Source organism: Botrytis cinerea, chromosome 3 (assembly GCF_000143535.2).
Source record: "Botrytis cinerea B05.10 chromosome 3, complete sequence".
Lineage (NCBI taxonomy): Eukaryota > Fungi > Ascomycota > Leotiomycetes > Helotiales > Sclerotiniaceae > Botrytis > Botrytis cinerea.
The window spans coordinates 2,239,125-2,256,538 of NC_037312.1; the positions used below are offsets into that span (position 1 = coordinate 2,239,125).

The window sequence follows — 17,414 nt, forward strand, 5'->3', positions numbered from 1 at the left end:
TGGAGATGGGATGGAGGGGGGATGAGGGGAAGAAGAAGGAAGAAGGAGAGGTGGACGGAGGTCTTGTGGTTATGGTTGTGGTTGTATATGAATTCACTGTTTGCGATTAGGTGAAAGATTGGAATCCAGTGATGGTAGAAGCATAGAGATAAATGAACAAGTAGAACAGATTCAAAGAGAGGAGGATTGGTGTGGATGCTAGCTATGTTTGGCGATTCTTCACAACATCGGAGCAAATTCATGTAGCGCATACGTTTCACATACACATCACCAAGTAATTTCAAATGCGCGCACTACAAATCACGTCACATTCATCACACAAATCCTATAAAATAAAAAGTTCATTTATTCTCTCACTGAGTTTTGCAAATCTGCTTACTACCTAAGCCATACCATGCCAAGTTCTGCACCCTTCCTCTAAACCCAAGCCCATTCAGAAATAAATCCAAACGAGCTCAAAACTTGTCGACGCAGAAGAAACCAGAAGCAAAAGAAACCGACATTGCAGACCAAAAGCGCCAGAGTTCGCAGTAACCATTGCAGAAGAAGGAGAAGAAGGAGAAATCTCATGAAACTTTTGCTTTTGTTCGTGCAACTAGACTAAGATATGTAGCCTGAATGATTCACGCTATCATCCATTTTTCCCAACTTGCTTCGTGAGAGAAAAGTAAAGAAAATTTGAGAAAAGAAAGAATTTTCGTGGAATACTGAACGATCGGAATATATTCTACTCCTTCCTAGTGAAATGCCAAAGTAAATTACTAGATAGGAATGAAAGAAAACTAGTTCGAGAATTTGTGTCTTCCATCACCGCATCTGAAGAGATCTGTCCAGGTATGTAGAGTACGAAGAGAGAAAATCAGATTGGGAGACAAAAAATTCGAAAGAGAAGACTTTGTGTTTCATCCCAAGGAAAGGAACATGTGGTGATCGAAAAGTAGGAGATGAATCGTCGTTCATGTCCAGATGAATGTCCTATTCCATAGCATGTTGTCATTGATCAGAATAGGAATATGAAGTGTCGAGAGCAAAGACAAATCATATCAAATCCTATATCTTATGGAAATCGAATCTTCCACCAGGAAATAAGGAGGAAAGCATCAGATCCAGAGGAAAATTGAATCATCGAGCCGCCAAGTTTGGAAATCCAATCGAGAATACGTGCGCGAGGAAATGTTAAAGTAAAGGCGTTGATAGGAAACTGTTGTACAAATCGAAGATTGTTGAAGAATTGTATGTCGCATTGGAGAAAAGACATGGGTGCTTCGATGATAGAAGTGGGTAGATGTGTTGAACGCCGGATGAAAGAATTGAAGGTTGAATAATTGCGTATCCTAGGAAAACAAAGACGAGATGGAACTTTTTGGTAAGGGGTGTAGGTGAGTGAATACCTTGGGGTCGAAAACTAGAAGAGTAACATGATCGTAAACCGAAGGATCTCCTGAGATACTTTGGTGAGAAGGTGAAAGTCGAAAGTGTAGTAGTAGTAGTAGTAGTAGTAGTAGTAGTAGTAGTAGTAGTAGTAGTAGTAGTAGTAGTAGTAGTAGTAGTAGTAGTAGTAGTAGTAGTAGTAGTAGTAGTAGTAGTAGTAAAATGGCTTTCCCACAAGAGTCATGCAAATCCTAAGAGATGACAAGAGAAAAGCAGGAAAATAAACGTTCGTAGGAAAGAACAAGTCGATGATGATGAGGGGTAGTATCGTACGCTGATTAAAATACTCTAAATAGATGATGTTGACAGTGGCTCATCAATTCGGACCAAAACGACGGAAGTTGAAAATGATGACGATCTATTTGCGAGAAATTTGTGCGTGGTACTGTACGAAGACCATTTAAGTCATGAGGAGCACACTTGCCTTGTGCAAGCTCTTTGCGATAATGGTAATAGAGTTATCATCGCGCATTGTAATGGATGGAGTCATAACGAGCTTGAGACGCTTCTGTTTTGTTTGGAGCTGGTATGGGTTGTCTCTTGGATGGTCCTTGGCGATCATCGTGCCAGCTGTGAACTTGTTGCCGAGAAGTTCGGGAAAGATGACTTGGAAGCTCAACTTTGCTGTCCACATTCTGCAACAGAGATCCATGGAAGCAATAATGATTGCGCCAAGATCAGTACCGGCCTTTGACTTAGAGGTTCCCTCATTCATAAGAGGTCCTAGAATGTCTCGAAGATGCTTAGTGTGGTTTGTGAGTGAATCATTTCGAAATCTCGCAAATTCGGGAGCGTTGATGACGGACTTGACAACCGCAGATTGCTCGGCGACAAGTTTTTGGCGTTTTTCTGCAGAAGCCGCTGGTAGTAATTATTAGTATTGTAACATTGCAGTATGAAATAGATAATACTCACTTGGTCTAGCTGTAAGTTGCTGGCTAATTTTGGCAAGGTGTGCAGCAACAGTATCATTGTATTGCTCGAATGTCTTAAGAGTCATGATATTGTCAAAACAGTAACTCATTGCCATTCTCATAACAAACCAGAATCGAGTGTTTTCGCTGCTCAAAAGAGCCATTACATGGCTATGCGCACTCTGAGGATCATTGTAGGTGAGCTTCGTCATGTAATTCCAAAGAGCTTGATTCGAGCTAGCAATTGCGCGATCTTCTTGAATGTTAGGAATGCAACAATATGAGCGAGCCCATCCTTCGGCCAATGCGAAAATGTCACTGAAATCTTTTGCAAAGGCGACACTGATCTCGTGAACGGTCGGAACATGCGCAGGTAGTTCCCTGTACGGAACGAGTGGAAGTTGTGAGCGACGATGATCGACAACAGTTTCGGTCTCGCTGTTGAGATTGTTTCTTAAGTTTGAGATGGACTGGACATTCTCCAAAGCACTATCAGGGACTGCCACGGATACAGATGCTTTGACGCGATTGTATTCCTCTTGTGTTGGAGACACTTGGCCTCCGACAGCGGCACTTTCCATTGCGGCTAGCGAAGCTCTTGAGAGACGAGTCATGGATGTTGGACCATTGCCACGGTAGCCGGAATGCGAGTTGTTGTAGGACGATGGAGGGGCTTCCAATCGGAGTTGCGATTGTGATCGCCCGTTGAGACTCGGAAGATTAAGCGGATTTGGGTCACCTCTCTGCTGGGAGGCAGGTGGGTGGGAGGCAAGCCAAAGGATTCTCTTTCCGTTAAGTTGATTTTCCTTCAACTGTAATTCCTCGCGTTGTGAGGCGATAATGGCAAGTAATTCGCGTTTGCTTGGTTCGCCAGAATCGTCTCCGGACTCACTGTAGGCTTCCTGAAGCTGAGACTCAAGGTCTCTGAGCTTGGTCTGATAAAATTCGACGCTTTGAGTGACGAAAACTTGTTGGGCCGCGAAATCGACTAAAAACTTTTGAAGTTCAGCACCGATATTTTCTTGTACTTGTTGCGGGATTGAGACGGTGTCTCGAATGGTTCGGATAATCTGTGTGATTCTGGTTTCCATCCAGTCCTGTAAGCTTTGCGACCGATTACGATTATCAACGACTTCTGCTCTATGACCTCGGGGTGGTGGTGGGCTTGCCAAGGAGACTGAACTGCTCGAGATACTTGCCCTCGTGTTGTGGGCTGTTGGCTGAGAGGGTGCGAACTGCGAAGTAGTGGGACCCATCGACTCTGAACGATTCATGGAGGCTCGAAGATCTGCTTCGCCCGACTTACGAGAGGGTCGCGATCTAGCAGGGACGAGCGACATTATTAGTGATAGTAGTTTCGAGTAGGAATAATAGTAATAGTTGTTGAATGTATAGTTTAAAGGAACAGAGCGCAAGCCCCAAAAGGATTGAGAAAGTGTGAGGTGCAAAGAGATTCGACTGGTATCTGCTGCTGTATCAAAAAGGAAGGAAGAAGAACTTGGGTCTGCGGAACGGAGGATGATAAGAAAGTAATTGGAGTTTGTGGGGATATTGTTTGTAGGTCCCACTAGCGGAAAAGTTTTTCTTTCAAGTGGAAGAAACAATATAAATTTTGAAGGTGAAGAAAAATGGACCATGAATCAAGCAGTGAGCTTTAATGGGAGAAGCCACTCTGCCAATGCCAGGATTCTCTTGGTCTCCGAGGAAACCAGTGAATTAATGCCAACAAATGATAATGATATCGGGAGATGAAGTGCGGGGGAACATTCATCACAATGACAAAGCAAACGAATCGAAAATGCGCGACTGCAGTTTCATGTCTTGCTCAATTTATGTTCATCAACATTGGTGTTTTTATAATGGTTACGGATGCTCACTAGGCATTTGGGATATCATTTTCATATGAACAAGTGTTACATGTCTATGGAAGCATAAGTGTTTAATAGGAATGCTTGAAAACTATTTCCAATGTATGTAAATAGATGCTACCTATCTGTGGAAGCCTTCTCGATCAATGCTGTTGATGAGATGAGATGAGTGTTGTTCAAATTGCCTTATTAATCGCACAGCGATGAGTGTATCAAGGAAGCTATTCCCGTGTGACATAAATCTTGGAGTACCATATGTCTTGAATGTAGAACTAGTACATTTGACGTTGAATGAAATGAAGTTGGGACGAATAGAAGGCAGAATAATAGACCAAGGCGGTCTACAAAGGAAAGAGATGCAAAATTGACACTAATTAAAAAACTCGCGTCGAGTTCGGCTATGGACCAATCAATGGTTTGAATAATGGAACTGAAGGCAAAAGGGGTTTGAGTAAACCACAAGAACTTCCAACAATGTCCTACTATTGTCTTCAAAAGAAATTGTTTTGACAAAAGAAAAATGGGTTGAAGAGATTCAAAGTACATACTCATCCTCATGACCATACATAATCAGGCCATCATCGAAAGAACGCGACTTAATGCTAGTGTTGTAAGAAGGTGCGCCAACATGTATCAGTATTGAGGATCATCATACCTCAAAGTGGCTCTAATATGAGGGGTAGGGGAGACATAAGAGCTGATGTCTGATGGCGAAGGGATTCCTGGATCTGAGATTTGGGACTGTTTGTTGGATACTTTATCATTGTGCGCAATAATAAGAAAGGGTCGCAAGTTGAGTTCTGGGTCAGGACTGAGCTATGGAACAATTGTTTACTTACCATTTTGTAAAGTGTTTGTTTGTGATTTGATTGTTGAAGAGAGGAAATGAAGTAAGTAGGATCGACTGAAGATTTGTAGAAAGGTTGAGGTGGAGGTAGAGTTGTTGAAAAGGAAGAAAGAAGAAAGAATGGAAAGTATTGTGAGAGGAAGAAGGCAAGGTATAGATCAAGAATTGAGGGGTAGCAGAATACGCCATTGCGCTCAATTCACCCTAGCAAGATTGGGGTTAGGTAGCTATCCAATTATCAATTAAGCTTACGTACTTATGAATCACATGTGGCGTGAGACAGCCAAGTAGTTATAAAGTGTTAGAAGATTACGGAGTCATCAAGTGAATGTTGGTCAAATTTTGATATTCTTCAATGACAGCTTTGGTATCTGTACACCATCTCAATGATGATCAGAGGGATACAATCTCCAAGACACTTGTAAACATATCTCTTTGGTCTTACTTCATTACATTACTATCATGATTTTACTTATCAGGTATAGGATAGTTTGTCTTTGTGCAAAATTTGCTCCATCTCACCTTGAATCTACTAATGTGTATCCATAGCTACCTTGATTCTTTGTATCCTACATACCCGTATGCCATGGCTGTGTCATTTCTAATGTCACTTGTCTATGCTACTCCCATACAAAGCTTGATTCTGGCATTGGCTTATCACAACAAGACTTATAATTTTTCTTAATCATGCTGCAACAAAATCAGTCTTGTGGAATGTCTTTCACTTATTAAACCTAGCTTGTTCAATATCTCAACGAAATTCATTCAAACATCTTTCCTGTATTTCTTTGATGTAAGTTAACCATTCCAATAGCCGCTTCTCACTCCCTTTTGATATATAGACTATTGCTACTCTCCCAATCCTGTCGTTTGGCTGGCATTCCTCCTCTCCTCCATTAATCCACATACTATCATCTCTGCGGTCCAGCTTTTCATTGACCATCTAGAATTGACCTCATTCCTATTTAAAACAGCCATTGTTCCTTGGGCAGATTTCTCTTTGTGCTTCTCAACACTTCTTTATCACTTTTCACTAAAGTCTCTTCAAGCCCAAGTAGAAGATAATTTCTTGATTCCGAAATTTGCTGGCACCGGTAAATAAGATGAGCAGTAAGTCACTCCTATGCTATTCTCAGAAACTATCTTCACAACAGCAATTACCTCCCAAGTATTTGCAAGAATGAATGAGAGTTAACAATACGCGTGGATAATAGAAAATCTCTATCTAAATCTCAGTCCTTGAAATTCTCGGCCTTCTAATAGCGAAACATCACCCAACGTCGAAATATCAAGCAACCAGTCCACGGCATCTACTTCTCACATACCGAGTCACTGCGAAATCATTGCTTTGAAGCAGCAGTCACCCATACCTGAAGTCTTTGAGAGGTTTGGATTAGTGAGCGTTTAGGTCTCGGCAGGACATAAACTCATGAAGAGGAAACTATCGTACCTGCAGCTCGACCAACTGTCCTGGCGACCAATCGAAGAACATACCTGGCCCCTGCCATTCTAGTAGACGGTAGAATAAGAAACAGAAGACTAGATAACTCGGCAGATCTTTCATGGACATCGGTCGGAATTTTGGTATCTGCCATGCCAGAAGGTTCATACAGTTCGGAAACCGGATATTTCGAGGCGGTTCTACAATTCAGCGAGTACAAGTCATTACAGCTCCAGCAGAGATTCCGAATGCCGCATATTATTACAAAAGAGCTGCCAGATGTCTTCCGTCAATAAATGCCGCGAGACAAGGCAAGTTCTCCCGACCACAATTGTTTCGCCCAACAGCGGGATCCTGATATCGACCATGCCTTGCCTTCGAGCAATTTCCAGTATGAGACACTAGAGAATGGCGCTTTGAATCCCGAGGCTTTACAACTTTGAGGTTGGTAATAATGGTTCCGCAGGAGAAATCACAGTCGTTGCTTTGACACCTTCAATGTACAAGCAGTGGTTCTAAATATCCACAACTTTGCACTTCACCACCTCCTCTGCACATTCGACAAGATCCGCTAGTCTAATTTTTTGATGCACGCGGGAAGAAGAAAGTATTCTACTAGAAATTCACATGGTCGCCAAAAATCAGTGCATGAATCGCATGTCTCCTGTTATCATTACTTCCCGAGAAGACCGCTATCTTTCATACTTTTTGATACAAAAGTTGATGTTCATATTAAATGCTAGTGATATCTGCAGAAGCTTCGGTCTAAAATCAGAGACTCCGGTCCCCAGTCTACAATGAAGCAAGATGTTTGCACCTCCTGACACATTTCATTATCAATAAGTAGTTTCAAAGTGTGGCAGGAATGATGCACTATTAACAACAGAATGCAAGTTGATCGTTCAAAAGACACCATCTAGACCCTACCATACAAACAAATAACAATTGAGGACTACATGAACGGATAAAACACAACATAGCAACACCACAGCCACGCGAGCAGATATTCCCACTGCTTAGCCAAGCAGAGCGAAGGATCAAACAAAATCACTTGATCAGAAGAGTTCCTAGTACAAATCAAATATTCCATGAAGTTACATTTATAGAAATAAAATCGGCCACCGCTGAACTACAAGAAGCTTCGGGGGGGAGGATCTAGTGATGTAGCTAGAGAATATCCAAAGAGTACGGAAACAACCGAAGCTTAGACGGCAGGGCTAATGACAGGGCCAATCTACCCAAGCGTTACATTTTTTCTTCATATTATTTATATACGCATCGATCATCTCCAACAACGAGATCAGTCGTGGCCTGTACAATCGATCTCATCTCACACCATACTCACAATACTGGCCCTCCGATTATCAACTAGATGCCATGTACACAAGCCGGTAAACGTTATCCCGAAGTTTGAGAACTGATAGGGAGCTGAAACAACGGCTCAATTCACATCTTGCCCTAGATACAGCGTTCGATTAGAGACTCGCAGATAGCCGGCGTGGCAAGGACAATCAAGGAATTTCAAATGGCGACAACAGCAATGGCTCGAATTATGGCTTTTGCTTGCATATCCAAGTATCGCTAGTGTCTCGTCAAACACAATGTTGATATTGATATTGAAAGCATATAGTGGTCTCTCATTACGAACATACACGTTAGTCTTTCTCGTTCTCCCAGATGTTCTCCTGTGATGCCATCTGTCAGTCGGTAGTACGCAGATAGAACAATCTTTCATATCAGCAGCCAATGCGTCCAGGAGCTCAAGTATTCTTCATACACAACATCGAACCGAAATAACTCAAAATTCCAATTCCAATAACAAAGCGCGGTCGCATCCAGTGCCATACCTACCTACCTACTTGAGAGTGTTCTCTAAACCACACTTCCGAAAATTCGCACATGCATGTTCATTCATCCTCCGCCCAGAAAGACAAATGATTGGGGAAAACGACAGATTCTTCCAGTCTCAAGTCTCCAGTCTCACTCATACTCGATTCCAGATACGATGCCACACACCCTCCTCAGACAATACCCCTACCTGCCCATCTACCAACCTCACAATTTCACCTCAAAAAACACATCCAAGCCCCAACACCACACCTCCTTTACCCTATTCTCACCCAACCCAATCCAATCCAATCTATTTATCTCACGACCAAGAACTGAACAACCAATATCAAATTTCCCACTCTCCACACCTTATTCAATAACAACGCACCACCAACCCACCAACTCGTCCATCTCCCAAATCTCCAATCCAAATCTCCAATCCCTCACTCCCAAAATCCACAAACCACCACACACCCATCGCATTTTCCCATTTTCCAATCTTCCAATTTCCTCAATCGCAAGACCCCCCTCCCCCCTCCAAACCCTCAAACCCACCCTACACAAATTCACAATCCACCACCCGACTCCAGCTACCCCCCAAATTTCCCGCCTCCCAACCCCCGAAACTCTAAAACTTCATTCCCAAGCTAAGCCGACGCACGCACACACGTTGTGTGACGTCTGTGCTCTGTCGCCTCGACTTACTTGCAAGTTGCAACTTTGTTTCTCACTAGGTTACGTTACTTCTTCTTAGTGAGGTACAAGCGGTGAAGAGACGTGAAAGAAATGAGCGACGGCTGTGAGATGGAATGGAATGGAAATCGCTCATTAATTGCGTGCGTATTATCGTATAGATAAAAAAAAAAAAAAAAAAAAAAAAAAAATAGGATGGGAATATAAGCAAGTAAGAATAATAAGCCAGTAGCTAACAAAATGCACGAAATGAACTGAAGAAGCAAAAACATAAAAATCACAAGAAATTCTAGATGTAGTATTTTGGATATTTGCAAAAATGTAATTCCACTGGTTCCTCGTTCAGCATACCTAGGTAGCAATATTCATCCTCCCCTCCTTCCTCTCTCTCTATCTCATCGCATCGCATCCATCCACCAAAATTCATTATCCGTATAAAAACATCGAAATTCATAATACCCCCTCCCCCTTCCACATCCATATTCACATCTACATCTACGTCTCCATCGCAATCCACATCCACAAACCACCGGGTATCAATCATCTTCTCTCCATCGCATTGTGGGTGTGACATATATCTTGGCTATACATTTCTGCATGCGTCTGCGCGTATAATCCTTACGGAAAAGCGTTTAACAACAGCACTCCTCGCAAATCAAACATGCGCAGACTTCTTCGAGGAGACAGCAGGCGAGACATGCTTCGCTGTTTGGGATCGTGGTTAGTTTTGTGTTCTTTTCAACAGAAGGAATGAGATGGTGGAAGAGAGAGAGAGAGGAAAGAAAATGGCGAAAACACATACCAGCATCCACCACCACCACGCATCGATACATCGGCGTTCATTCCCTCATTTTGACGCTGTAAATATGTTAGTTAGTATTTTGTAGTGGCATATCGAATTATTTGGTGGGTTTCGTTGAGACTGGTGTTTGCGAAATAGTCATCGGGGTAGGATTAAGAAGGGAGACATACAGGTTGTTCGGTGATGGGGCCGTTGGTAGTGGACATCTCCATTTGTTGAGCTTGGGGTTGTTGAGATTCGAAAGCCATTTTGAGTAGATTTATTGGAGATGGGTGATTTAAGATGGATTGAGGAGAGTTGAGTAGAGTTGAGGAGAATTGAGTAGAGTTTGGATGGTTGCGTGTTGGATATGGAGTTTTATATCAAAGGAAGAGATTGTTGATAAGAAGAAGAAGGGATAAAACAGAGAGAGGGAAAGGAAGGGGTTTAAAAGGTAAAACAAGCAAGCACATTGGGTCATCCACCAGATTTCATTTCATTCACAGATTTATTTTTACTTTACACAGCATGCATGCACATTGCCCACCTGGAGGAGAGTCCATGTAGCATTTTCCCCATCCGGTAAGTACAGGGCTGGAATGTCATATGGGACGCCCCCCTGATATTCCTTGTTGACCCAGTTTTGAACCCAATTTCATTATTCACGACTGCAGGTGTAGCCACTCGCTCCACCCATCCGCCACAATCGAACCTCGGGTTTCGTTTGCTCAGCTCGTGGATGCGGGCTGTGTTTGCTTCTCCCTCTTCCACCTCTGGAGTCCCGCGCATGGCCACATCAAGGGAAAGCGTATCGGACGTCTAGAAGCGGAATACGCGTACAGAGTAGACAGATTCAGAGTCGCAGAGACAGAGACAGACCCAATGTAAATTGATGAGATACGCAAGTTCCCACATTTCATTCCGAGGGGATTCGTCCAGAGCGTCGCGTTTCCGGGGTTTCGGCACTCGGAACAGGGAAACGTAGCAGGTTTATCCTGAATGTCCCTTTGGTGCGTAGCATTCAGCCACTTTAGCTCGAGCGATCGTAATACACTTGGTCGCATTCCAGCAGGTGTGTTCAAGAGTATGTGAAGGTATTCCCATCCTGCAATTGATTAGTCACCACGCCCTGCAGACATCGTGTCCTCGATCTTTTTTACATATCTCGACGAGCTAGCTGTCCTCAAAAGCAATTAAAAACATAGAAGGAAAAAAACGTCATAACCCGAAACTCCCGGCTTGGAAATCCCTTGGACAAAAGTCTTGACGAAGCTTATTTTGTCTCAGTTTGCAGCCAGAAAGCCAAGAAGCCAAGCCCGTTCTTCCCGTTGCTTGATTTTTGGGTGGCTTGGATTGTTCAGGGTGCATGTCTTAGATAAGAGATGAGTCAGCGGGAAGATGAGCAAACAAGGGTTGATACGAGCCGGTACGAACGTATACGAAACTATGGATTCCGAGGAGGATTTGATTTGGATTACACAGAAGGATGGACAAATTCCCCGGATTTGTTGATTCACCAATTTAATCTTCTTGAGAAATCCTTCCGCAATACAGAGAGAGGTATTGGGTATTGATGGTCACTTGCTACATAGGAGGAATGGTGATAGATTAACACGTGTATCCTCCTTTCATAGATCCACTTCAGCATCATGAGGGAGACCGGTTTAGAGATCTTGTTTTTAAGTACTAATAACTCATTTAGTGATCTTCATAAAACCATTTCTCAGCAGAAAGTCGGTCGATCACGTGGAAACCTGATGCAGTATCTACCTACCTGGATACCCACCAGTACCGAGTCAAGCAGCGCTAGAAGGTTCTCTTCTTCCCGCAACTCGATTTCGTCTCCCTGAATTCTCTGTGCTATGCATTCCCCAACTTTATCCAATCTGCCAGGCGGTATGATAATCCCAGTACTGCCTATCAATCGCCAACTCATCTTCATACTTATTCTCGAATGTCTCATCTATCATCTTCATCCATCGCTTGTGAATTTTGACCGAAAATCGGCACTTGATATATTCCCAATACTCAGGATACCATCCCGCATTCTCCCAATCTACAATTCCTGAGATCTTTCCATTCTTGACCAAGATGTTTCTCATGTTCAAATCCCCGTGCGTAAAGAATATCTTATGATCAGTACGATGCATCAATCCATGAAGTATTCCCAACTGTAATGATTCACTGAATTCTTTCTCGGCAGGAAAAGGCCCTACTGGCTCACTGTCGATGCGGTAATCCAAACAAGGACCCTCGGTTGCGTTGGCGATGGCGTATTTGGAATCTTTGTTCTGTTCTATGGTATGTAACTCCGCGATGTGGGAACGCAGATCTTGAGCCATCTGATGCACCTCCTCGTCACTGCATTCATGTATAGCGTGTCCGGCCGGCATGCCTTCGATGTGGGAAGTCACAAGGAAGGACTCAGTGGGTGAGACCAAGAGATCTATGGGATTTGGGACAGGGATGGAAGTTCGACTTCGCACAATCTTAAGAGCGTTGAATTCCCCGGCGTGGTACTTAGCGAGGTATTCTGGACCATGTTTGAGGTACATTCCGAATGGTAACCTCTGGACTCCTCTCGTGGTAGGTCCATAGAGATATGATCCAACAGTTCTCAGAGCTCTGTAGGTCTTGAATCGGATAAATTCAGGGAACTTAGACCACACAACGAGAAAAGTAGTGGTGATCGATTGTATAAAAGAGCTGCTGTTTGTGTTCTGACTTCGGCGTAAGGATGGACGGCCCTTTATCTTGGTATCAATTTCAGCCCACTTTAGAGACTTGGAGAACCGAGACTGTATGTCGAGAAGATATGGGTCAGGACTCTCAATTCCAGAGTTTGAGTGATCGACTAGATCACATCTCCACTTGACTTGTTGGCTGTGCGTATACATCGCCAGAACATTGCCGCCAATATTTTTATACAGAATCCTGTACTGTGTAGAGTTAGCTTGGATAGTGTCAAAGAAGGGAAGACATGAGAACATTTGCTCCTTCAAGCTTTTTGAGTTTTATCACTCCTTTCGAAAGGGGCATTGCCGCATCCTCGCTCAAAATCCAATGATTGCGAATCTGATTCTCTAGAGATTTGTCTTTGAGCAGCTCTTGGTGGAAAGATGTAGTAAATGCACCAAGCGTATCAAATAGCCTTTGCTATAAAAAAAGCAGAGAAATCACCAAAAATATATAATCGGGGTTGTTTGTCCTACTTCCTTAATACAAAGTGCGGTCGGAGGAATAATGGGAAACACATTCCAATAGCCCCAGAATCGACATCGCACGCCGGCCAGGCAGCATCGACACTTATCTCTTTTCGCAACTCTTCTCCTCGAAGCCCAATTCAGATTTCTTGAGTGGGAAGATTCCACATAGACTTAATATCATTCAGCAGTGGGCCTATTCATATTTAGGGACAAAACTTACAAAGTCTTAGCAAATCTTTCCAATCTTTCAAAAATTGTGTGGAGTTAACATTACTTCTATCGTCGACATAGGTTTTCATGAAATATCTTGCAGCCTGCTCGCCATCTATAGCATCATTGAATGCTTCAACTAAAGGAAGACCGGGATGGACAAGTTCCGCATTTCGAACAATACTAAGAGCACGAACCTTATCGCTTTCCATAGCCCCTAAAGCTACAAAACAAATAAAGCGATACAGTCTGAAGAGAGATTGCTGATAAATTCAGGAGTGAAAAACGATGGATTGGGTTGTGAGTGGGATGCTTTGGCCAGGTGTCTGCGCTAGCTGGTCCTTGACCTTACTGTGCAAGTCACATGAGCGGCGCATTTAACGCACACATAAGGGCGGCGGCTCACTTTCTAGTTTTTGCTAATCACAAAAGAAAGGTTTCAGAAGCACTACACATGATTTTATTCACCAACCAGTAACCAACAGTTAGAATCTACGAAGAAAACAGACAGCTCCTTCTTGTTGTGGCCTATCAAGCATGTTTACTTAGAGCGCCGTTATGGGTCATGATCATGCAATGTTGGGTGGGTTCAGTAAGTGGCTCAAGTGAGTCTCTAACTGCGGCAAAAGAAGATTGATTTGCTTCATTAACATAGGACTCTATGGTAAGGCTTTTACAATTATCACAACCTTTGGGTCGGCAGCACAATTTCTGAACCAGAAAGCCCAAACTCGAACTTAACAAGCCTTCTTAAATGGAGAAAAAACGAAAACTTGGCTTGGTTTTTGTTACCTTTGCCTGTGATTGTTCTGTTGATCTCCGCCCTAAATAGACCTCACAAATGTTGATGTTGATCCGTTTGGACCGGCGCTTTCTTAATATGTAATTTCGCTTCAACTGACAAAGTTGATCAGTCGATTCCGGGGTTTGCACTTTCAGGTCCCTATTCCGAAACAATCTTCAATTTGATCTTGTTGTTCATTCCAAGTTACCTATGAAGTCTATCATTACTTACGGATTTTTGTTATGTTATATCGAGTATATGATCTCTCATTCTCCTCTACAAATTTGTTATTTTCTCAGCATTTCAAACAAATCATCATTTCAATACATTGCATATAATCTATCTACATCTTCTACTCCCTCAATCTACACGATATTCAAATGTCATCATCATTCGAAAACGGCGCACTTTACATAATCCTCAATACGCGGGGTCAACCTGGAACATTCGTAAGACCTTCCCTCTTTGATTTCCCCCCGGAATGCTCCACTGACAATCTTTAGCACTGGGGCATATTTCTTCCACTTTTGGGAGTAAGAGGATGGTACTATAATGCAACGAACAAATCTGGCGGCTGGACACTTGAAGTGGAATTAACCAACGACATTCAAACCTCCAGGCCCATCGTCCTTGCCTCCAAACTTGGCTTTGTATCCTCTGAGGCGGCTTTGGATCAAGCCTTACGAGCTATCACAGACTTTGGCCCAATATCTAAGCGGACAGGTGAAACTTTCAGTTGCAGAACTTGGATGAAGGATAGTATTGTTACGCTCCATGACAAGGGTATTGTAACCTTGCCAACTGATATTGGTGAGTTTTACCCTCCTAATTTTTGGCGGGATGTTCCACTAATGAAATGGTTGAAAATACGATTGCGAAAAGGGCTTTCGATGAAGCGACCCCACTGGAGTCTGGTATCGAATCGGGAACAGGTGGTTTGACCATCATGGATGGCACTATCTAGTCTTGGAGAAGTTTTTGAAAGTGCGCTTACATCTGCAATCTGTTTCGGGGCTCTGGGTTTTTTAATCCAGTTTTTGCAGTTCTTTTGTCGTTCTCATTTTTGCTCATATGTTGATTAGACTGTACGAGCATTAGGGAATTTTAATTTTTAGTATCTTCAATTTTGATTGGGTGTACAAGGGATTATGTAGTTAGCAAATATATACAGCATGGACTTTATGTTTGAATTTGTATTCATTTTCTCACTTCTCTATTGCGAATTCATGAGAAGGAGATTTCTCAGAGTTTACAGAACCTTAAAACACTGCATTATGGTAATGTGGCGGAATTCGCAAATTGAGAGGTTCATGTGTTTCCATCGGTCAAACGATATTAAATGCAAATTCGTGGAGATATGTCAGCAGATAATAAGGAATACACAACACTAACTTTAGAGATGTTTTGGAATATTGGTACATTGACTAGTGGTTGATCATTCGAGTTTTCGAAGCATGCGCAGGGTCTGTCTGCACCCAATTGGGAGATAGTCTAATTCGAGAATGATAATCACTATCACATACTGCTTTTAAATCTACGTTTCTATATGGCCTCTTTTTCCAATCTCTCTATGTTTCTCCTCCAATCTCAGACTCTCCTCTTTGAATTCAATCATCCGTCATCAACGAAAGAGGCAACAAAGCCAGCGTCACAGCCAAAGCCGGACCCGCCCAAAATCCCATTCCTATATATCCTAATCTGGCTCCCAAATCCAACATACTTCCCGCCCAAAGTGGCCCTATAATTCTTGCCATCGCGCTGACCATACTTTGTAAACCGTTGACCTTCCCCCTTCCATTATCGATCTTGCATGATCTCGCAACAAGTATGCTACCAGAGATATACCCAAAATCACAAATACATCCCTTCAAAGCAAAGAGAATGCTAAGCACGATAAAGTTTGCGGGATTGGGGAGAAGGGTTGTGAAAGGAGTAGCGAAATAGATGGGTAGAATTCCAACGCTGCATGAGTACTGGAAGACGCGCAGGACGGGAAAATATCGGTTGAGGATACCGACAAGTAATAAGGGAATGAACATGCAGAAGAACCCGAAGATGGTGAACACGAGACCGATTTCTGTGGTATCTGTATGTTGATTTAGCGATAAGGCATTCTGTACCAGAGATATGAGACGTACCGGAACCAAATCCACCGTTAAATTTGAAGGGAAGATGCATTTGAGGTGAGGAAGGATCTTGTTTGGCATGGTGCATGAACACGGATATGAGTGAATCATATGATGATGAGTGCATAGATAAGAAGCCATACGAAATAATGCACATGACGGTTTGCCGATCCAAGACTTGTTTCCATGTTGCCGATGGTGGATTCTCGGGTACTTCAGGGATGACTTCCGCGACATTGAAGATAGCTGGTGGCAAAGAATTCTGGTCTGATAGTAAAGGAGCGGTTTCCAACTCATCTTCTTCCTTATTTCCATCTTCGCCACTTTTCCCTATTACTTTATTGTAGAACCCACTAGTTACTGCAACAAATCTTTCTTTTAACAGAATTCCATAATCTAACTCTCCCTTTTTACTTTCTAGTGATTCCCTAAATCCGAAGAATACAATGAACAAACTAAATAAAAAGAACACCGTGGCAATGAGGTTAGGAAGAGCATAAGGATATCTCTCCAAGAACCTATCACCATGCGGCTTTCCAGGCTCAACATGATATGGATTTGCTGCGAGACCACCCAAAATCGGACCTACTGCCCACCCAGTATTAAGTCCGAGTGGAAGGATTGAAAAGGCGACTGTTTGGAGTTTCTTCAAAAAACATCAGCGTTAACTAAAGACACGAGCAACGCGGAAAACGACTTTATCTTTGACTGTCTCTCCTAGACTCGTTTTGATGACCCCAGAATCTCCACTACTGAACCCCATGATTGCCCTACTTAACAAGACCATCCATAACTGTGTTGAAAACCCAAACATGAGGACGCCAACCATGATCATCATGCTACACATCATAATCACGGGCTTTCGACCGATATGATCGGAAACATGACCCCATAGTATCGCAGTTCCTACTTGACAGATGGAAAAGCAGGAAATAGCAGCTCCAACCCAAAAGCCTAGCGTCTCTGGGGGAACACCAACATATCTCATGAGCATTGGGATATAAGGCAGAGACGCGGAGTACGCAAATGGATGTGCAAATCTAGAGAGTGCTGTATGAATGATGAGTCGTGAGTCATACTAGTAGCATTCAGCTGAATTAGAGCAACATACACAAGATCAGAATTTGCCCTAAAGGCAGGTTCTTGGGGACTTTCATGGCTGGTTGTATTGAGGGAATCACAATCAATGGAACAATAGTGAACTCAGATATAGATATATTGAGTTCGATGTCAATTTCAACTCCAAAGCACACTTGATGCCGTATAAGAAAATGTTGGTTTGC

The 17,414-nt window shown here is 42.8% G+C and overlaps 5 protein-coding genes across 5 annotated transcripts; 1 reads left to right on the plus strand and 4 right to left on the minus strand.

The window, feature by feature from the left end:
* Window positions 1–1,686: 1,686 nt before the first annotated feature.
* BCIN_03g06620 (hypothetical protein) lies at window positions 1,687–3,765 on the minus strand. The gene is made up of 2 exons (XM_024692084.1): window positions 2,347–3,765; window positions 1,687–2,292 (listed from the first exon to the last, which is right to left on the minus strand). Exons 1-2 carry the CDS (start codon window positions 3,683–3,685, stop codon window positions 1,832–1,834), a joined length of 1,800 nt encoding a protein of 599 aa, XP_024547857.1. The 5' UTR covers window positions 3,686–3,765; the 3' UTR covers window positions 1,687–1,831.
* Window positions 3,766–9,295: 5,530 nt separating this feature from the next.
* BCIN_03g06630 (hypothetical protein) lies at window positions 9,296–10,343 on the minus strand. The gene is made up of 3 exons (XM_001555414.2): window positions 9,997–10,343; window positions 9,827–9,882; window positions 9,296–9,729 (listed from the first exon to the last, which is right to left on the minus strand). Exons 1-3 carry the CDS (start codon window positions 10,072–10,074, stop codon window positions 9,657–9,659), a joined length of 207 nt encoding a protein of 68 aa, XP_001555464.1. The 5' UTR covers window positions 10,075–10,343; the 3' UTR covers window positions 9,296–9,656.
* A 1,357-nt stretch (window positions 10,344–11,700) lies between these two features.
* Window positions 11,701–13,433, minus strand: BCIN_03g06640 (hypothetical protein; the record flags this gene model as incomplete). The annotated part of the gene is made up of 3 exons (XM_024698285.1): window positions 11,701–12,744; window positions 12,794–13,181; window positions 13,232–13,433. The coding sequence occupies 2 exons, from the start codon at window positions 13,431–13,433 to the stop codon at window positions 12,982–12,984; spliced, it is 402 nt and encodes a 133-aa protein (XP_024547858.1). The 3' UTR covers window positions 11,701–12,744; window positions 12,794–12,981.
* An 803-nt stretch (window positions 13,434–14,236) lies between these two features.
* On the plus strand, window positions 14,237–15,178 carry BCIN_03g06650 (hypothetical protein). Its single transcript, XM_024692085.1, has 3 exons — window positions 14,237–14,454; window positions 14,509–14,819; window positions 14,888–15,178. The coding sequence occupies exons 1-3, from the start codon at window positions 14,386–14,388 to the stop codon at window positions 14,967–14,969; spliced, it is 462 nt and encodes a 153-aa protein (XP_024547859.1). The 5' UTR covers window positions 14,237–14,385; the 3' UTR covers window positions 14,970–15,178.
* A 255-nt stretch (window positions 15,179–15,433) lies between these two features.
* BCIN_03g06660 (hypothetical protein) lies at window positions 15,434–17,392 on the minus strand. Its single transcript, XM_024692086.1, has 4 exons — window positions 17,243–17,392; window positions 16,829–17,181; window positions 16,144–16,777; window positions 15,434–16,091 (listed from the first exon to the last, which is right to left on the minus strand). The coding sequence occupies exons 1-4, from the start codon at window positions 17,286–17,288 to the stop codon at window positions 15,613–15,615; spliced, it is 1,512 nt and encodes a 503-aa protein (XP_024547860.1). The 5' UTR covers window positions 17,289–17,392; the 3' UTR covers window positions 15,434–15,612.
* Between the last annotated feature and the right edge of the window lie 22 nt (window positions 17,393–17,414).